Source organism: Protopterus annectens, chromosome 6.part0 (assembly GCF_019279795.1).
Source record: "Protopterus annectens isolate FY-2018-M chromosome 6.part0, PAN1.0, whole genome shotgun sequence".
NCBI lineage: Eukaryota > Metazoa > Chordata > Ceratodontiformes > Protopteridae > Protopterus > Protopterus annectens.
The window spans coordinates 159,633,539-159,656,176 of record NC_056737.1 but is presented as its reverse complement, the minus strand read 5'-3'; the positions used below and the strand labels follow the sequence as shown (position 1 = coordinate 159,656,176).

At 41.4% G+C, this 22,638-nt stretch overlaps 1 protein-coding gene across 1 annotated transcript in view; it reads left to right on the top strand.

Moving 5' to 3' along the window:
- Positions 1-22,638, top strand: part of LOC122803780 (echinoderm microtubule-associated protein-like 5) — a 3,919,718-nt gene that overhangs the window by 2,571,317 nt on the left and 1,325,763 nt on the right. The window contains exon 25 of the mRNA XM_044073467.1: positions 3,825-4,001. Coding sequence (XP_043929402.1) covers positions 3,825-4,001 — 177 coding nt within the window. The remainder of the gene's footprint in view (positions 1-3,824; positions 4,002-22,638) is intronic.

Here is a 22,638-nt window from a genome sequence, read left to right as displayed (position 1 = left end):
TCTGTTCCCCATAATATGTTGGTTTATACAACATTATTGCTAAATCATTGAAAATTAAGTCAGAAAATGATGACATACATTTTATTTATGGATGTCATACCTTTCAGAAAATGCATGCTAATGCAAAACCTGTTATTCAATCAACATTGTAGGTTTGTAAGGGGAATATTTCTACATTTGCTATATTAATTATGGCTTTGTGCAGATTTTGTGCTCTATGAGGTTTAGAGGTATGCTATTATATCACATACATAGATCTGTGTTCTTACTGTTTTATATTTCTAAGATGTGGGAACATTGCAGACTGAAGGCAGAGTGTAAGTATCTGTACAGACAGTTAATAAACATCCTTATGTGTTTCCTTACAACCAGCCTCAACAACAATCAGTACTACCATGGGATCTCCTAAATTCTACAACACATACATCTAACACAAAACAAAGGTCTAATAATGTTGTGTGCTTCCTCATGGACACAGCAATAATGCTGTGCTCACAGGCTTGCACTGCCAAAAGAAAACATCCAAATATGTTCAGAAAGGAACTCGTGCTGTTACACAGCTATGGCTTCTAAACAGTATACTATTGTTAGTGTAGTAGCCTCAGATGACATAAAGGAGTGATGTGCCTATGCAGGCCTCCCAGATGGCAGACTAGAAGTGCTGGCTCTTGGTGCTGCAGTTAGTGGAGTGAGTGTAGGCAGATCACCAGGAACCAGCCTACCCTGCTGTGCTGTAGTATTAACATAATTTATATTAAGCAAAAAAAAATAAAAAATTATAACAAAGGTTAAATAATATTAATGCAAACGGAAAGATACATAATGAAATTTAACATAAACAGAAGGCAAAAGTATACATTAGAAACAAAACATAAGAAATAATAAAAGTGATATAATAAGGTATAATATGATTAAATAAATAATAATATAATACGATATAAATCATAACAAAAATAAGTAATACATAAATAAAAGGAAGATATGGGGTGGGTGAAAGAAAAAAGAACATTAGCAACTTCACATATTATACAACAAGATTTCAAAAATAACTGACTTCTGATACAAGTCTACTATTAACAATTATAACTGTTACTTGGACTTTGAATTTTTGTACATGGTTTTAGGAATATTTAAAGCACCTTTAAAATGGTTGTTTTAAGAATTAATGGTTAATTGTTTTATATGAGATTGCTTTCATATGAGATGGTCTCTTATTGGGCTGTGTCTTAATACGTGATGTTTAAATGGAATGTGGAATGTAACTGTGAAGCATACACACTGAATAAGGGTTTTCCCAAAAGCTTTGTGGATTCAGTAAACTGTGGTTTGTATGTTCTTATCCAGCTCAATGTGTCTGTTATTCGGAATCTTGTGACTTGTACATTTTTAAGCCTAGCCAGTTTCCCTTCAAAGATGAGAATCAAAAATATATGTTGTGTCTGTGAGGTAAACATCTTAACCATTATTCCAGCCCTCAGCCCCACATTGCATCCTGTTTTTGAACCCTGTTTATGTGCCAGGCAGTGCTATTTTCTAATAATGCCATAAAGTTGCTATGGGAACTCTGCAATAAAGAAAACATCTCTTATACTGCCACTGACATAAAATATCAGTTTTGTAGTCATGACAGGATGGCTGTTCTGTTTAGTTCTGTATTTAGTGAAGTTATTTATTTATTTATTCATTAATTTATTTATTTAAAATTTGTTTACCAGGATAGTCCGGCTGGACTACTAGTGTCCATTTTCAGCAGAGTCCTAGGGAGAAAAGCTCCATACAGTTAGAAACTAAATGAGTTGTACATGGTATCAGTAGTAGGTTACAGAGTAACATGGAATAGACGGTTAAGAAACATGCTGCAAGACAGCTAATAAGTATAAAAGATACAAAGTTGGAATACAATTTATGAGTATAACAGTTTCATGGAATAGCATAGGTACAATATATGTGCAAGGCATTTTCATAGTAGAACATATTTACAATATATACACTTTATAAAGAGGGCAACTACAGAGCAATATAAGTTTGCTGCAGAGGCATAGGGAGTTAGGCTCCTGTTTTGGGGTTATGCTTCAGCGGGGTGCATTGAAGTTGCATAAAGGCTTGGAAAAGAGGTATGATTTAAGGAGGTTTTTGAAAGCTGAGGAACAGTTCTGTAGTATGAAGTTGGGAGTTAGGGTCTTCCATGTCTCTGCAACTTCATTGGGGAAGAAAGATTCCCCATGGCTGTTTTCACATGGGATATTTGTGATCTGAGCCTTGTTACTGGATCGCAGTTGCCCAGTCAAGTTATAGAAATTTAGAAGGCCGGATAGGGCAGGGGTTTTCTCAGGATGGTATATAATTTGATGAGCTAGACTGAGTTGGTGGTATTGTAATAAGTTGTATAATTCCAGCCAGTGTAAAGTATGTAGGGACTGGCAGTGATGAGACTGAGATTTTGCATTGGTTACAAGTCTGGCAATTTTGTTGCAACAGGTGAAAAGTTTGTTCAGGTAAGTTTTATTTAGGTTTGTTAGCACTGGGGATGTATAGAGTAATGTAGATAAGAGATGGGTTCTGGCTATGGCAATCCTAGACTTAGAGGTTAGGTACATTTTGCTGTGGTAGAGGTTCCCTATTTTTTTGTGAACTTTAGAGATAGTTAGAGATATATGTTTGTTGAATTTCAATTGCTGGTCGATAGTAAGTCCTAGTAATTTGGCCTCTGGGACTGGGGGGATGAGGGTATTGTTGGGTGAGACTATGGAGAAGGTAAGGTCACTAGACTTTGTTGGGAGGAACAGCATAAGTTGTGTTTTCTTTGGGTTTAGTATTAATTGTGCATTATTTAGCCAATTTTCTATTTTGTGAAGGCTTCTAGAGCTTTTTATTGGAAGAGTAGTAGGCTGGGTGCTGAGCAGATCAGGGTTGTGTCATCAGCGTATTGGACTATTTCACCTTTTGTGGTTGCTAGGTGAATTTGGTTTGTAAAGATGTTAAAAAGGATGTTAGTGGCAGAACAAAGGTGAATCAATTAGTATTGCTGCCTTACGCTTTTTATTTCTGTGGTTTGGTTCCCATGTGCAGTACCTTCTATACAGAGTCAGCTTACTCTGTCTCTGTGTGTTTTTTGGTGGTGCTGTGGTTTCCTCTCACTTCCAAAGGCCTTGTGGTCCTAGTTTCCTCTGACATGCCAGAGGTATTGTGCTGGAAGGACACTGTGCTTTGGATTTATCTCACACCCCAAAGAAGTGCTCTTGTTTCCTCTGATATCCCAAAAACATTGTGTTATGTAATTTACAATCCGCTGACTTGTTATTAGGTTTGTATGCACTGATGAATGGTGGTGTTCCTGAATCCTGTGATGGACCATTCTGTCAAGGAGTTGTGGTCTGTTTTATGCCTTTTGCTATCAAGGATAAGCAATTGTGCTTCCAATGTGACCCTAAAGAGTATTAAGTTTGCAATCGAGAATAAATGTGTGGATAAAGTATCATTTAGCATGAAACTCTGTTTAAAAACTTCTTTAGTTTGAAACAACAAATTCGAGAATGCATTCATAGGTGTTGCTTGTTCTGTTTTTGTTTTGTCTTTTGACTGAGTTTATTGGCTTTTTCACCTTGTAATCTCTGTCTTGTCAAAATCCTTAACTCTTACACTCTTACATCTGCTAGGACTACAGCACTTAGAGTGGAATTCTGCTTTCTCATGTAATGTGCAAATGTTGCTGAAATGGTTGACTGTTTCTGCAAGTGTAAGTAACTTAGATGGAGTAACTGTAAGTGTATTTTTATCCAGTTCAATATATTTTACCTTAGTTCTTTGCCTTTTCATGTTGCCAGGTGGAGAAGATTGAGTGGGCATCATGGACATGTGTTCGGGGTTCTTCTTGTGAGGGAATATGGCCAATCATAGGAGAGATTACAGAGGTAACTTCATCCTGCCTCACTGGCGATGGAAAGGTCCTAGCTACAGGAGATGACTTTGGATTTGTAAAGCTTTTCCGGTACCCAGTTAAGGTAACAATCCTTTTGGTAGACTATTTGACAGTTATATGCAAGACCCTGTCTTTGTCTCTTTTTTTCTTTGGCATTTGTTTCTCTGATTTTCTGCCTAATAGTCTGCATCAGCGTATGAGTTGTTAAGTTCTGCACAAGTGATGGAGGAATATGTATGCTTGTGTATTTGTAATGCGTTTTAAATTACTGCAGAAGATTGCAGTTCGGCTTGAGCATGATGTGTGGTATGATGGTTTATTTAATTATACACGCTATTTAAGCTGCACTGAAGAAGTCTGATAAAGAGTAAAGATGCAATAGGTCATTTCTAAGACCAGGAAACTGAAATCTAAACCATGTGATTCATAGTGAAAGGGGCTGTCATAAGTCACTCAGATGCATTCTTAAAGTCTGGCTGGAATAAATGCTCTTTGAACATAACTGGTAGTGACTATAGTTTGGCATTTCAAAGACCAGATTTGCGAAGATGAAAATGGCACTCACACTCTGTGAACATGTACTGCAACAAAAACTCAGCTGACATGTTTTGCTCTCAGGTAACCCCTATGTAGGAAGCTAAACTTTCTTGCACATACAGATTATTCTGACTGTTGGTTAAGGTACTGTAAGGGAAACAGAATCTTCTTTTCAGACTTGCAGGGCTGGCAGTGCCATTTACTTCTTTGCACAACCATCAGTGTTCCAGGAGTATGTGATCCTTCCACAAGCATGTCTAGAAAGTGCACTTGCAGTATTGCTAGATCACACTGTGAGCTCAGGCTTGTGTAATGTGGATGTTTGTTCTATGGGGACAAGTAGCTGAATCGAAGTTTACTTGGTGTCATAAACCTGCAGTAAAACAAAACAGAAGTCACTTAAATGCTGACAGTATAACTGTGTGAAACAGACCTGTAACTAGGGTGTGATGAAGGGGCTGCTGCTTCAGCTGCAAGCTGTTGGAGAGTGTGATCACCATTTGTATGTGTGCAGTACTGACATTCATATCTAAAGCCATGGATGATACTGTGGCTTTTTTAATGAATGCCAGTACTTCATTCCTGATCTTCTTTGTGTTTCACTGTTGCAGTCATCACACTGGGTTATCTGCCTGCAGGTAGCCCTCAGTCGGCCCGAATACTAGAGACTTAGTATTTCTGCGTCGGTTGCTGTCACTCCAAGACTGACGTCAGGTCGTCAGGGGTATATAAAAACATGTACCTGATGCCATTACATCAATCTTTCTTGCCGAGGAGCCCAAAGCAGAAGCAGTTTACATGCATGCCGGTCGGCCGCTACCTGAGTTTTCATTTCCGAATTGAATCATCCTGAAGTCTTCTAAAGCTAAGTACCCCATTGGGGATCCTTTTTTCTTGCTCTAACCGATGTCAGAAAAAGTTAACAATTGTCTCGCCTGTGGAAAAAAAATACCACACCGAGATTTCCATTCTTACTGCATCACCTGTTTAGGCCCAAACTACGACTTACCTCACTGTCGGTTTTGTGCTTTGTGCAACGCCCAAACTATTCATCATCGTGCCCTTATTGTCGCTGAATACGTTCGCTCTCGATCTCCGTATTCCAAAATAGCTTTGGTAAGCCATCCGACTACCGATCTTCTGATAAAACATAAGGATAAAGACAGAGACGGACCGCACAGGTCCAAAACTGCCGACAATGCTTCCGTTAAGCTAGTCGCCAGTTCACCGGTACTCAGTGAGGTGCTTTTGCAGCCCCTTATACCTGCTTCAGTGGATTTGCAGGGCACTACCAAGACCCGTTTGGAGTCCAGTATACCGCAAGACACTTCTATGACTACAGAACCTGCAGATGTCTCTACCTTGGATGGGTCTGGAGCCACTGTGCAGGAACCGGTTCTGTGGAAGTCCTTCGCACTACCAATATTGAACACAAACCGATGATTTCTTTCACGTCTTCAGTTCTGTCTAAAACTACCATGTTTTAAGGCCAAGAGTACGAGCAACGCCTAAAAAACCGACAACCCAAACTCAAGCACCTGCTTCCTTGCCACAACATGAAATTCTTAAAATGGCAGAAGACCTAATTATGCTGATTAAGGCAAGCCAGCCTTCCCCTGCTAAGAGAAAAAGAGATCTGTCCCCAGCAGCTCTAATAGACCAAGAGTCCAACAACTGTGAGGTTTCTGAGAATGAAGACATGCCTTTATCTGCTTATGAGGATTCAGATGCAGATGAATCCATTCTCTCTGCTTCCCCTCCAGAGGATTTTTATTTGGTGAAACCCTACATACTTTAAGAGAGCATTTCCACTGAGAATGCCAAGACTATCCTCAGTCCAAAAAGAGACTCAGAGAATTTTTAGATTTGCCACAATTTAGACCTTTAGCAATACCTCCAGTTCTGGATGTTGTGGATGATGTCTTTATGGAATCCAGTCTAACTCCTAAAACTTTACCCGCTGCTCCTAAGAAACAAGACAGGTACTACAGAGTCCCTGACTCTCACAAATTTCTTTCCAAAAATCCTACTGTTGACCCAGAGGTCATTTCACAGGGGCCTAAAAGTATAAAAGCAAACTACAGCTAAGAATCCCACCCCTTCGGACAGGGAATCCTGAGCTTTAGACAGATGGAGTAAAAATTATACACCTCTGCAACCCTCACCATTAGGGCATTAAATTGCCAGTTTCACATGCTGAAATACCAGCAACATATTATGGAACTTATTAAGCAAAAATTATCCACCTTTACAGACTGTGCAGAAAATAAGGAGTTACAAGAGCTTATGCATTCTGCAAGCCAAGTCAGCAAGCATAGTTTGCAATGTGTCTTTGATGCCCTAGAAGCATTTTGCAGGGCAGCAGTCGCTGGGTCTGTACTGAGAAGGCATGCTTGGCTTAAGGAACAGACCTTTCCAGACCATGTCAAATCAAAATTACTAGACGCTCTTTGAATAAGGACAATCTGTTTGGCACCAAAGCAGAAGAGGTTTTAAAAAGATGGAAGAAAAAGCTAAATCTGTGCAGACAGTTAAAGATTTCTTGCAAGTGCAGCCTCCTGGATTCAGTAGGCATTGCCCCTCGAAACATTGGTCCATTCCAGCCCCCTCAAGGCCATCTCAAACTAGACCCAGAGGAAACAGAGTACCCCAGATTACAGTCTCAGGGTATGTAGAGATCTAAGCAATGGAGTGTCTCCACTTCAAAAACAGGGAGTGCTAAACCACCCCCTTATGGAAAGAATTCACAATGACTTCTCAAACCCACTCCTTATCTCTGCCCAACTGCTCGTGCCCCTAGGAGGAAAACTTGCCCATCATGCACAAAACTGGACCTCCATCACCAAAAACCGATGGGTCCTCAACATTGTATCCCTGGGGTACAAATTTTACTTCCACTCACTGCCAACCCCAAAAGGGTTCCAGGCCTTCCTCCAAACCAGTGGGCAGAGGCACAAAACCAAGTTCAATCCCTGCTCTCCATAAGGGCAATTCAACCTCTTCCTGCAGAACAGATAGGTCAAGGGTTCTATTTCAGACTTTTCCTGGTACCCAGAAAAGAGGGCACTTGGCGCCCAATCCTAGATCTTTCCATTCTAAACACCTTCCTGTTGGTACCAAAATTCAAAATACTTACCCTTCAGCAGCTTCTTCCTATGCTGTCCAAAGATGCCTGGCTAGCCTGTCTGCACATCCCTATCAGGGACTCATGCAGGAAATACCTACATTTCAGGGCAGGATCTATGCATTATCAGTTCTCTGCACTTCCCTTTGGCTTATCCACTGCACCCAGAGTATTCACAAAATGCCTGGCTCCAGCCATTGCCTATTGCAGACAGAGAAAAATTCTAATTTACCCATACTTAGACAATTGCCTCATGCAGGCAGACAGTCAGGAAAAACTGTTACAGTGCCTGACATTTGTAAAGAACCTTCTAACCTCCCTTGGGGTACACTGTCAATGAAAAGAAATCAAAACTAGTCCCCAGTCAAAAGATTATATTCCTGCGGGCAAGCTTGGACGCATCATCCCAGATGGCATTCCTTACTCCAGAAAAACAAGCCTATCTGACAGGATACTTTACTCAAATGGCCACCAGAACCCAGCTATCCACAAGGAAAATTCTGCAGGCCGTAGGGTTCATGGCCTCTTGCATTCTACTAATTCCATATGCCAGACTGCATATGAGGAAACTTCAGTGGTACTTAAAAAGTCTTTGGTGCCAACATTCTAAGGACCTGGAAACCGTCATACCTGTTATACCTTGCTTAAGAACAGAGTTTCTTTGGTCGGCAGCAGCATGCAACCACAAGGGACTTCCCTTTACTCAACCCCATGCCACCCAGACCCTAACCACAGATGCATCAGACTATGCCTGGGGGCACACCTGGATGACAAGTGCATTCAGGGCCACTGGAGCCCAAATCAAATTCATCTGCACATCAAACAAAAAGAGATGCTAGCTGTTCAGCACTCTCTGACAGTTTTCAGATCCCTACTCTCACCAGGACCCCTGCTAATAAAAACTGACACCACCACTGTTATGTGGTACATCAACATGCAGGGGGGAACCCACTCTTACCCATTCTGGAGGCTAGCCATGGCCTTGGACATGCATATTAATCTGCAAGATCAATTCCTGCCAGGCAAATAAAACTCTCTGGCAGATGACTTAACACATTAACCCCGAGTACCTTCTGATGGCGCCTGTGTGCTTAAACCCGAGCGTGCCATAAAAAGATACAAATTACAAGCTGTTACCCCCTAGTGCCTTCCTCAAGCGAGAGAAAGTGTACTGCAGATTTGTAGTTCACCTTAATGTAAAACATGTAACTGAATGTGTAATTTAGCTTATGTAGTTGCGATTCAGCGTGTTTTTACATTAAGGTCACATTAAAGTTCTTGCTGAAAATCCAATTTAAAAGTTCTTGATAAAGCAAGTGGTGGCAGCCAATCATATTGTTGCAATCCAAGCCACCACTTGCTTAACACCTCCACTCCAAACGTAAATTTCTTTTGTTTCCCCCATAATAAAAAGAGGGTTCAGCAGCAGGTATTTCCTTTCTTTCTGCAAAGTATTGGAGATTTTACCTGCTAGTGGAGCCTCTGTTTTTATTTCCACAGTCAAGGATTTCATGAACCGCCCTACCGATCAAGGAGTTCCTGTTCAGCTCAGAGCAACAACTGCCTTATTTTCTTCCCGGTAAGTATTATTGTTTATGTTTTGATTCACCACCTTTCCGTCAAGTAAATTAAGGATGTGCTGTACAGCTCAAAGTGGCCTACGATCACAACTCTAAAGGTTAGGTATAATGTAGCCAGTATCTCCCAATAGAGCTGTGCTTCGGGCCAGCAAATTAATACTAGGAATCCCTCAGTGAGTTGAGGTTTGTTTTGTCCCGCCTGTCTTCAGGTCTTACATTTCGGTTCTTTTTCATTCTGATCCCCCTTGTCCGGGCTTAGGCTGTGCTGCAGAGTGGAATTAGGTGCAGAACTTCAATATGCCAATGGGAAAGAAGTTCAAACTTATCAAGTACATCCCAGTGTCAGCAGCAATGACCTTCCTAGTGGGCTCCACAACACTTTGCTTTGCAAGGTACTACAGTGATAGAATGCCCCCCATCCTGTCGCTGTCTTATGTGGATGCCTTGTATAACTAAAATACTGCTGCTCCGTCGTACTCTGATACTATGTAAACCAACAAAATAAAGGTAAATAAGACAGTCTGAAAGCACTGAAAAACAGACTTACTTGCCTTTATTTTGTTGGTTTACAAGTTGTACTCTGATACTATAACTGGTCAGTTGTTGGGGAAGCCGATGCCCTCTGTAAAACACACTTTCAGTCATACAATATCGTACAGTATGGTGGATTTAATGGAATGTAGCTTTAAAGTGGTTGTGTGACACAAAGAAATTTTTTCGTAGCTTTGGCTCCCCTTCTGAAAGTTGGTTGGTATGTCGGGGATTTTGTCGTTTGTACTGTTTCAGGTGAGAAGGAACACAAGGATTATTGAACCAGTTTGGTTGATGTAATTTAGTAGTAGAGGGATCAAAATGTTTCAAGGTTACTCTCCAGTCCAGCTGGTGAATCTGGGAATTTTGAGGCAATCTGGGAATTTTGAGGCAATGTTACAATTTCCTTATGTACACAGACAACCCTCTCCTCCTTCCAACAAACTCTAATACATGTGAGAGATGCAGTTACACAGCTAAACTGGAGGCAGAGCTCTCTATACCCAAGACTGGCACAGTCAGTCAGGAGGAAAAGGTAACCACCCGCACCACAAATCCAGTCTCACACAGACCTATTGCATCTGCATACCCAACACATAAACACACAAAAACATACTCGGAGGCTCTAAATAAAAATCTGCCTAAACAGCAAAGACCTCCTAAGCAGATATCCAAGCAACAGCCACCCCTCAACAATACCCACGAATCACATATCTCACAAAATCAGTGTGGCTCACAGTCACAGCCCTTAAGGCCAAACAACACACCAAATACACTTGTTATAGGGGACTCTATTGTCCGGCACACCAGACTGAACAAGGAGAAGGTCACTGTAAGCTGCCTGTCGGGTGCCAGGATCCGGCACATAACGCAAGCACTCAGATCACTCCAAAGCAAGTACAAGTATGACTCCGTCATTGTCCATGCTGGTGTGAATGACCTGAGACGTACCTCCCTGGACTACATGAAAAGAGACATAGAGGAGCTCTATGACCATGTAGCCCAGGCTAGTATGACCCTGACCTTGAGTAGCATCTTGCCCTCACCAAGAATGATGCCACAGTATAAAGACAAAATGATCAGTTTCAACAACTGGCTAAAGTATTGGTGTCATTCAAAGGGGATCCAGTGTCTGTCTGCCTGGGATGACATGCTCGACAAGCCACGTTGCTTCGCTAGGGACGGCTTGCACCTGTCACCCTTAGGCTTTTGTATACTGGCCAAGGCTCTTGCCACCCCTATAGTGCCTTTTTTAGGCAAGGCTCAAAGGACAAACCCACCTCCGTAGACAACCCAAGGATAAAAAAACTAAAGGTAATGCTACTCAATGCCAGAAGTCTAAACCTCAAGATGCATGCACTCGAGGCTCTCCTCAGTATGGAGAAAATCGATGTCTGTGCAGTAACAGAAACCTGGTTCAAGGCTCCTGAGAGCATCCCAGCACTAACAGGTTATAACCCATACCATGCGTTTTGGCCCCAAAACTCAGACCGAAGTGCAAAAGGAGGGGGAGTGTCTATATTCATCAAAGATACCTACACCTCCAGGTTAGTGGCACTGCACGAAGCATCGGAAACCATCCATGTGCAACTAACAGTGGGCAAAACTGCCTTTCAGTTTGTAGCCTGCTACAGAACACCCTCCCTATTACAGGAACCCCACTTGGCATTCCTGAGACCACTGGAGAATATGAAGGTCTCTCCAAACACTATGTTATTGGGTGACTTCAACTACCCAAGCATTGACTGGGAAAAATACTCAAGCCCAAACAGCCTCGCCCAACGGTTCCTTGAATTTATAAACTCTAATGCAATGGAACAACTGGTCACCACTCCCACAAGAGGGAACAACATATCGGACCTGGTCATCACCAACATGGGGACTCTATGTTCCACACCAGAGGTAAACCCCTCATTGGTAAGATCATACCATAAACAAATTTCCCTGGACATCCATATCCCTCCCCACCCCCAGCCAAGGAAATCACTGTAAAGAATTTCTCAAAAGCCAACTTTGCACTTCTCAAGACTGAGGTGGAATCCTACAAAGCCCCTGGGCCAGAGGATAATACAGCCCAATCCGCAGAATCCTTTACAAATGCATTCTATGAGCACCTGCAGGAATGCATGGATCATGCTATCCCAAATAAAACCAAGACTCACCCCTCCAAAAACAGGAGACCAGTCTGGTGGACCCCGGCCATAAATAAGCTATACAACAGAAGGAGGAAGATACTACATGACAGAGCAAAATCCCAAAAAGGGAAGGCATCTCTGATCAGTATTAGCAAGAAACTTCGATCCCTCATAAAATCATCAAAGGCCAGCTTCGAAAGAAAAATTGCCCTAGACACTAAGATAATTACAAGGCCTTCTTTAGTTATGTCAGGGACATGGGCGGAAACTCCCAGATATGCTCTGAATTGTTGCATAATGGTACAAAATATACCAAACCTACAGACATAGCCAACATCCTGGCAGACAGATTCAGTGCAAACTTCTCCCCCCTTCCCCCCCAAAGGAGCAAATGCCTATCCCAACTGAATGTAACCTTCCTGACATCACAGATGCACAGGTGAAAGCTGCCCTCTCCAAAGCAAAAAACACAGCATCTATGGGACTGGACGGTGTCCCAGGCTGTGTCTTACACAAGCTCCAAGAAGAACTGAACCCTCACATTAAGTCACTGTTCAAACGTAGCCTTACTACAGGATATGTACCCAAAGAATGGCGTACAGCTACAGCTACAGTGGTCCCATCCACAAAGGTGGTGCCACAACGGACCCCGGAAACTATTGCCCCATAAGCCTGACTAGTCTAGTCTGTAAAGCTATGGAGCGTATTATCATGGAACTCATAAAAAAAGACATTGGGAGCCTCCAGACACTGGACCCTACCCAATTTGGCTTTGTTAAGGGCAGATCTTCCTCTTAAACCTAGTTGATTTCTTTGAAACAGTTACCAAAGCCATAGATGAGGGTAAGGTAGTCCACACAGCCTGCCTGGACCTCACAAAAGCCTTCGACACAATATCCCACTTGGGCATCATAAATAAGCTTACCAGCTTAAATATCAACCCCTATATCACAAGATGGGTTGCAAACTGGCTCAGAGATAGAACCCACATGGTCAGAATCGCAGGTGCCATGTCCGAATCCAAACCAGTTACAAGTGGCATCCCACAGGGCTCAGTTCTGGGACCTCTCTTGTTCGGTATGTACTTCTCTGAGGTTCAGGCTAACACAGGGGGATTATGGTTGACAAAGTTCGCAGATGACTGCAAACTGGGGGCCATAATCGAATCTCCAGCTGACACAAGCATCCTCCAAAAGGGTCTCACAGAGACGGATGCTTGGTGCCAGAGCCACGGCCTCAAGCTAAATACTAAAAAGTGCATAGTCATCCCCTTTGGGAAAAACAAGGTGCCCACAAATTACCACATAGGTGGTAATCCATTAAGTACGGAAGAAGTAATTAGAGATTTGGGGACCAACGTAGATAGTAATCTCTCCTTTGATAATCACGTTGTCAAAGTGGTTAGAAAGACCTTCTATATAGCCCACCTTATCACGAAAGGGTTCGCATCTAGATCAAGAGAGGTCATTGTGCCCCTCTACTCGTCACTCATCAGGCCCATAATTGAATACAATGCCCCTTTTGGGATGTACCTTACCCGACACCTGCAGCAACTGGAGAAACCCCAAAAGTACCTCACCAAGAGGATCATGGGCTACAAACAGATGTCCTATGCAGCTCGACTAAAGAAACTCCAGCTCTACTCAGTTGCTTACCGCCTACTCAGAGGTGATCTATGCCTGACATACAAAGCCATGTCAAACCCAGAATTAATGGACATGCTCCACCTCAAAAAATCCAAGTCCCTTAGAGCTACATGCATTAGGGACCTAAACCTCAGCACAAAAATAAATAGGACATGCTGGAGGGACAGATTCATTTCCCAGAGGCTCCCCTCACTCTGGAATAGAATCCCAATTCATGTTAGACATAGCCCCTCGCTGACCCTCTTCAAGCAAAATCTGGACGCATGGATGGGAAATCGCAAATTCACCCCTGGGATCTCTTCTGTGTCCCTGCTAGACAGAGGCACAGTAAACTAATCTTAAAAGGGTACTTTCTGTGACCTAATTTACAGAGGCACAGTAGGCTAATCTAATAGGGAGGCGGAAGCCAAATACACTCTGGCTAGGCTTATAAATGCCCTAGGGCAGATAACCTAGTATCTACCTATGAACATAGCAGTAAAGGGTCAATGTATGCTATGACAATGTCAGTTCACTTACTGATCTGAGTTCCATGAAGTTTGTACTAGTAAAACTCTACAAAATATGTGAATCTATGTATTTATAATGTATTGCATATTTGCGGTGAGTTTATATTATTTTGTAATGGGGGGGTAGTTACATTTATTAGTAGTTGGAGATCTATTCATTCTGCAGAGGGTCTGATAAGCTTATTATAGCAGTTAAGGGTCATTGTAATTACAATGATGTTATCCTGATTTTGGGTAAATTGATCTTTTATTTACGCTGTATTAATGTCACCATGGTAACAGACAGCTTTTTACTAGTCCTGAGCGTATTCTCATGAGAGTTTGGTCTTTGAAGGGAATACAAGGGCTATGAAGACATGGCATTTTTATGACATTTTATTTGAGGTAAATTGAGTCTAAATATGTTTGTTTTGTTATATTTTAATAGTTTGCTTGGTGTGATCTACTATGTAGAGGAACTGAGATATTTAACACAGTAGTAAAGGGTCAAAGTGTGTCATGATGCTAGTTTACTCAGTGAACTGAGTTTTCTGAAGTTTGTAATTCCCTGCCATTGTTAGAGAGAGCTTGTGATTTTTTTATTGCATAGATACAATGAGTTTATTCCATTTTGAGATGTGAGCATCTCTCTCTCTCTCTCTCTGTATATATATATATATATATATATATATGTGTGTGTATATATATATATATATATATATATATATATATATATATATACATTTTTTAGAAGCTGGAGATTTATCAATTTTGTAGAGTGTCTGGAAATTTATTATAGTATAGTATTATATAGTAGTATAGTATAGGTTAGGTGTTACAGAAAAGTAACGGGCCACCCATGGATGTTATGTGTATATATATATATATATATATATATATATATATATATATATATATATATATGTATATATAGATATACATTTTTTAGGAGCTGGAAATTTATCAATTTTGTAGAGAGCCTGGGAAGTTTATTATAGTATAGTATAGGTTAGGTGTTACAGAAAAGTAATGGGCAACCCATGGATGTTATGTGGCTGGATATCACAGGCATTAATTCCTTCCCAATTAAAAAAATATGTTTTCTATTTACACATATCTTACTTTTCTTCCTTGTATTAAATAAGTTAGACAAAACCCCTACCACAACATTTTTACTATTATTTATTCTTTCCCTTTACTGATGCGTTTAATGTGCTGTAATTAAATTTAAACATAGTTGCTGTTGATTGTCCTTCATAATTTAAACTGATGTTTAAATTATTCTAGAAATTGTTGCATTTTATGAATATGTATTCTCTTCATATCTAAGATGATTACCATTTTTGCAAGAAGTGCACAGATTGGTTACATGGTTCTTAACATCAAAGTTCATTATTTGAATGAGGAGGATAGCTGAGTATAACACATGCTTAAAGACAGGGTAATGCTTAAAAATGTGGTTAAGTAGTATTCAGGGCTCCTGGATTATCAGTGTTATCCAGGTAAGAGGGAATGGAAGGTGTGTCTTCATTAAATATCTAGTGGCATTTTGCTAGCAAGGATATTGGTGACCTCTTGGAAGAAGTTACATAGGACACACTTAAGAGCCTTTTCTTTCTTTTCTAGAGATGAGTAAAGGACCAGAAGCTTGGCTGCAGACATTTTCCAGTTTGCTGAATCTGAGTCATTTGACAACAACTTTTAGTTGACAGGTGGCATTCATTGATCAGTTATTCTACTGATATATGTCTAATGCTTAGGCCGGCCACAGAGGTCAAGAAGCCAAAAGAGGAATGCCTGCCACATATAATTCTGTATGACCACAAGAGCTTTGATGGGAATGAGATCCAGCTATTCTAAGGTTAGAGATGAAAGGTGACATCTGTCCAAACAGGTCAGGGTACTGAGAGTAAAGATATGAAAAATATTAATGAGATGATTTTACCTGGACTAGTTGCATTAGAACAAGTAGAAATTTCCTGGTAAGATTTTGGAGCTTACGTCACAGAGTGTCAGAGAAGCAACAAGACAGCTGAATGTGAAATGAGGTGTTGAAAGACTTGAGTTTTATGTAGATATATGTTGTATGTCTGAGAATAATATAGCTACAGAATGGACATGTTGCTTGTTTGGCATCTATACTGTTTTAAGGGTCAACCTCATGGTGTTCACTTTACTTATTTGGCCAGAGCAGTTTTATACCATACAAGTCATTAATAACAGTAGACGTAAACCACTGGTGTAGTAGAAGGATATTTAATGTCCCCTTTGACAAGTGGTGTCTCACAGGAATTAGTGTTCAACCCAGTATTGTTTAATATTTTCCTTTATTGTCTCTAAAGGAATGTTTATGCCTAGATTTTACATTTGCAAATGACTCAAAACCTGGAATTTAATTTTGTCTTGCACCATGGGGGTATTTCTTTTGTATGTTGTATGTCTTATATGTTCAGGGAGGAGTTGGGGACATGTTTTCTGGTGAACCAGGGTAGACCAACGTAATGAAGTACCATGTTGACACAGGCCTCATTATCCTACCATATTAGCCCCTTATAGCATGCCTAATTGAGTTAAGTAGTCACTGAGAGAAGACCTACAGGAAATGTTTGTTCTGGGGGAAATCTTAGCCAGTAGCATACTTCTGTTTTCATAGATGTTATGGCAAAATGTAAGATAATGCATGTATTGTTTTATTATTAATAAAATGCAATAGTATATATTGCTTATACCTAATCTGAAATAGTACAGTCAATCAGAACCAAAATGATCACAAGGGCTTGCTGAGTTCCTGGGGGATACTGTTATGTATTTCTTGGCAAGTTAGTGTTACTTCATGGCTGAGATGCCAGTTATTTGTCTGTGTTAGTCCTTTATGGAGAGAATTTGTGGCAGTGGTTCATTTCAGGTTGTGCACGTAGCTGAAGAATGTCTTGTTTGTCCTTGGCCTGGTAGGACAAATGTACCACAGATTTGGCTTTGATAGAGGTTATTTGTCGTCAGATCTGTTTATTTTGAGATGGCTTTTATACTGCTGGGTGCTGCACCTCTTACTTTTTGCCATGATTGTCTTCCTTCTGTGAAACAGCCTATTGATGTGATTCTACCAAGGATGGCTGTAATTTATTTTTTTTACTTGGTTCTGTACTTGATGCTGTTGGGTTGCACGGTGAGTGCTTCCAATAATACATAGGTATCCTGGATCATAGCGGGGGGGGCCTATATCTTGCAAGTAAGTGCTATGGGGTTTGGCTGATGGTACTTTGATGATGGATTTAAAGTCATACACAACCACCTTTATTCCCTGTCTATATAGTAGCTGGTCAAACCACATGTTTTGAGCTTTTTTTCTTGGCTTTGTCAAGCATTTGTGGAATTTAGCCGGGAGGAAGGGCTCGATGTCTAAATGTTATACTATTTTACTGAATTACTCTGGTATTCTCCTTACTGATGATGATGAGTCTATGTTACCTAACAGCTGCACAAGGTAATGACATGAATGTCTATACGATGTGCAGCAATTATCACCTGTGTCTGAGCATGCATAACATTGCATGTCATTATCACAGTGCAGTTACAATATAGCACTGAGTCATTATCACTGTTCAGCCAAACTGTTAGAAGCCGTCACTGTTATTCATAGGTTCATAGGCTAACTGCCCCTGTAGGCCATTTTTAAAGCCTAGCTAATTACCCCATATGAGAATCGAACCCTGCACCTTCTGTCTGTAAGGTGAACACCTTAACCATTATGCCAACCCCCCCCTCCTCACATAAGTAGAAGTCATTAGCACATTGCTGAATGCACAAGTCAGATGTGGCTTTTTCTCAACTTGGAGTTATTGCAATCCACCCTCCCCACACACACATTCATTCTGTCATTTGTACAGTGTCAAAAAATGTAACAAATCTACGAGGCAAAATTTGGACATGTAAAAATCTAGACACTTGAGAGTTAGGACAAGGATACATTTTCAATTTGTTATTTTTTGAAAACGTTACCAGAATAACAGGATTTGTGGTAGACTGTTTGAAGGATATGAATATATATGTTACTCAGTGTCTGGCATCCTCTGATTTGCCAGAAAATCGCGCATTTTTCTGATAAACAGACCAAAAGAATGAAGCCTAATCTGGACAGTTGAGATTTCTGACCTTCTCACACTTAGCAACACACTCACCCTCTAATTCAGACATCAACAAGCAGCTAGTATACATTGCATGCACACACCTACCCTCTCACAATTCTATTTCTTTACGTACCTTCTCTGATGCCTGTATTACACCTTTTCAGATGCTGTCTTGCTGTAGCTCTCCACTCAGTCTCCTTCCCTTCAGGTGTAGTAAATGCATGTAGGTCAGGGCAAGAAGGTGTACAGTAGCTCCCCCTTTCAGTCCTTATGGCCATTGCCGAAAGGACGCGTGTAAATGGAAAAGGCAGAGGTAAGGCAGAGTGCTGAAATTGCATGCAATCAGGAGTCATTCTTGCTACCAGCAGTCTGAGTGGGTGGCCAGGACCAGTATGGGACACTTCAGATGCCCACGAGCTGAAGCCCCATGCCTGTTCTTGGCATATTAGTGCTTTTTCCATTTACATGTGCCCTTTCTGTGCCCCCTTGTCAGTCATTTGTGTAATTTGGTGTTTTCACGGGTGGTAGGTATGTACCTCTGCAGCATCATCAACAACAAATGAGAGTGTGGGTGTGTGGCCATTCCTACATTCACTGGGCTGCTAGCCATGCCTCTGTGACTGAAAACCACTACAACTTGAGTTTCCCCACATCCAGTGTGAAGGTATACTGGATTGCAAGAGGTGGTATGCATTGGTGCAGAGTACTGCAGTTGTTGGAAGAGAAGTGTTCCATCTACCCTGAGCCCGACATCCTTGTGCTGCACATTGGAGGGAATGATGTCATCAGTCAACCACTTGGAAGGCTACGGTATCAAAACACAGCAATTTTTGAACACCTGAAGTCTTTCTGGCTACTTTGTCATTTTGTGTGGTCTGATAAAATTCCTCGACAGATATGAAAACAGGCAACGGGCAGCTCACAAGGCCAGATGTTTATAGAATGGTTTCATGCATGGCTTGATGCACAGGGTCGGTGGATCTACAATCTGCCATGAAAGCATCACCATGGAATATGTTCACCTGTTCAGAAGGGATGGCATTTACCTAACTGAGGAGGGCATTTCCTTGTTCTTGACCGACCTCCACAATGGCGTAAGGAGAGCTATGCAGGATTGGTAACATGCAGCTTGTGAGAAGAACAGAAAACACCCATGACCAAGTAGGACCAGTATATTAAGTAAAACTCTATTATGAAATGTGTTGTGTAAAATATGTTTATCTGAGTTTGACAAATAACTGTGGTAAGGAGCTGGTGAGGATGCTGAGAAAGAACAACTGTTTCAGGAGAGTGCTACCACGTACAATCTAATATGTCAGTGACCATCATACATACTTCTTTTTTTAGTCTGCTTTTGTCAGGCATGTGTAGAGTTTAGATGACAGGAAGGGCTTACTAATACAGAACTTGATCCCTTAGGTCCATTGCTGAATGGACACATGTAAAGACAAAAGGCATAGGTAAGGCAGACTGCTGACACTGAAGGAGGTCGTGAGACTGCAGTGGTATCAGCTGTCTCAGTGGGTAGCCAGAGCAGCTATCGGACAGATGAGATGGCATTGCCTGCCACTGAAGTCCCATGCCTGTCCTGGGTTCATTAGTGGAGTGGCGGTCCTTACCTTGCTTTTTCTCTTTATATGTACCTATTCAGCAGTATGTTGGCTACACCAAAAATGTGTATATTTACAATCATATGTGTCTACATGGTAAAACAACTGCTTCTGAATGCTGTACATATTAAAAGATTTTAGTTTTGTTAGGACTCGGGTTATGGAAATTATGATTTTTTTTTCATATTTTGCTACATGACTTTGTAAGGGAGCATGTCAGTGTACTAAGTAATACCTAATTTTGAAGACAGTATTGATAGTTCCAACATGGTAAAAGAATGGTGCCTGTATGTTGTACACATGTGCCGATATCAAAGTTTGTTTTGGACTTAGGTTATGGAAATTATAATTTTTTTTCATATTTTGGTTATTAACTTTGCAAGGGAGCATCTGAATGTATCAAGTAATACCTCATTTTGAAGACAGTATTGATGGTTCCAATATGGTAAAAGAATTATGCCTGTATGTTGTACACATGTGCAATTATCAAAGTTTGTTTCGGACTTAGGTTATGGAAATTATGATTTTTTTTTCATATTTTGCTAAATAACTTTGCAATGGAGCATGTCAGTGTGCCAAGTAATACCTCATTTTGAAGACAGTGTTACTCCTTACAACATGGTAAAAGATATGTGTCTGTGCACTGTACACATGTACAGATATCACAGTTTGTTTAGTCTTGTACGATTATGAAAATAAAATGTATTGTTCCTGGATTCAATCTAAAGGTGAGGACACAGCACTGCCCTCCTTACCTATAATCCTGGATTACCTAGTAGATCTACCTGACAGAGGCCTGCCCTTCTCCTCCATTAAGATCCATGCATCTGCCATCTCGGCTCATTATTACAAAGAGCCACCTCTCTTCTCTCACCCTCCCATTAAACAGTTCCTGAGAGGGGCAAACAACTTAAGGCCACCAAGGACCCCCTGCTTGGGACTTTAACATTATACTGGAAAAGCTCACGCTACCCCCCCCCCCTTTGAGCCTGCAGCGTCAGTAGAGTTAAAATTCCTCTCTTAGAAAACAGCCTTGCTTCTGGCCATCAGTTCAGCTAGAAGAGTGTCTGAGCTACAAGCACTTATGGCTGTGGAACCCTTCATTATTTTTCATGCTGACAGGGTCTCCTCAGGACTAACCCTTCCTTTATGCCTAAACTGGTGTGCAGTGTGGCTCTCAATCAATCTGTCCATTTTCCAACTTTCTTCCCTAATCCTCAAAATAAAGGGGAAAATATCCTGCACTCCTTGGACATGCACAGACAGCTCAGATTCTCCCTTGACAGGACTAAGCCCTTCAGGAAATCTGACCAATTCCTAGTCAGTTTTGCACCAGGGGCAGAGGGCAAATAGATAGCACACTGTATCCATTTCTGCTACAAACACCATGGGAACCAACCCCTCAGGGGGTCAGAACACATTCCACTAGGACAACTTCTACTTCTGCAGCATTCCTCAGGGGGAGTCCCTACCAGGGACATTCTGGAAGTTGCTACCTCAAGTTCTGTACTCACCTTCACCAAGCATTACCACCTGCCTATCTTTTCCAAATCCAGGGCGGGTTTTGCAACAGCAGTCCTGCAGGGCATACTAGCCAGCCCCAACTCATCTTGACTGCCTCCACACTTTTTTCAGCTTTGGGAATCAACCCAAGAGTGATGACTGCAACAGTGAAACACAAAGAATATAGTGCAGCTATGTACACTTACCACAAATGTAGATGTTCAAGTGTATTCACTGTTGCAGTCCTGGTTTCCCACCCTCCATCCCTCTTGTCTCTCTCTCTCTCTCTCTCTCTCTCTTTCTCTCTCCTCTCTGTGTTTATTACTCACCCCTTACAGGGGTATTGGTATTTACTTTTTACTGGTGGTGTTTTTCCCACCATAACGTAGCTCCCTATTTGGGGGGATCCTGACATTTGGGGCAAGAAAAACTGATGTAATGGCGTCAGTTGCCTGTTTTTATACCCCTGATGACCTGAAGTCAGTCCTGGAGCGACAGCATCCGATGCAGAAATACTAAGTCTCTGGTATTCAGGCTGACTGAGGGCTCCCTGAAGGCAGATAACCCAAGTGTGATGATTGCAACAGTGAATGCACCTGAACATCTACATTTATGGTAAGTGTACACAACTGTACTTTGCTCAGAATGTTAGTAACTATAGCAAGCAACTTTAGTGGTAAGAAGGAGCTTGTTGCAGTTACAGTTCAAAGTAAAAGGCCCTTTTTGTCTTCAACTTCAGGTTGAAGATGGTATCACTTGTTCATGGCCTGTTATGGCTAGTGGGTAACTGCACTGTTCTGAGCATGAGGTAATTGCACATTGATGCCACATTAGGGATGGGCAGTCAGGTGCCAGGGCATACTCCTGCAGCAATGTTTAGCACATGCTATGCCTTTACTCCACAAATACCTTCAGGGAGCTGCCAGTTAATAAAATGTGGGTGCATTGCAGGTAGGGGAAGATCATCTTATAAGGTTCATAGGTGTTTACTAGGCTGATGACCACAAGGGCATTTTTAAGCCTAGTTGTGCATCCAAAATCTCTGGCAAGTTCTGATACCCTTGATAAGTGTAAGCATGGGCCTGGGAGATGAACCATTTACAGGTCACCTGTGTCCATTAGAAACATGCGTGCCAAACCAGGGATGAATTTCTGGTTTCTCCATCCAGTTGTCCATGTTGCACTTGAATTGGATTAGGGAGGAACTCTGCTTCCCATAGATGGGGAGCCTGTTCCATAGACGAGGTATCCTCTGGGATACATACCTATCTCTCCAGCAGGTCCTATTTATATAACAGGCAAGGTTTAAGTCTTAAGAATGGGTAATTCTGGTGCTGTTTGTTTTGTGGATATGCAGGAGGTCCATCAGAGTGGGTCTGACAATGCCCTGTATGCCAGGCATAGATCTCCCCTCAAAAGCATGTAGCAGACAGAATAC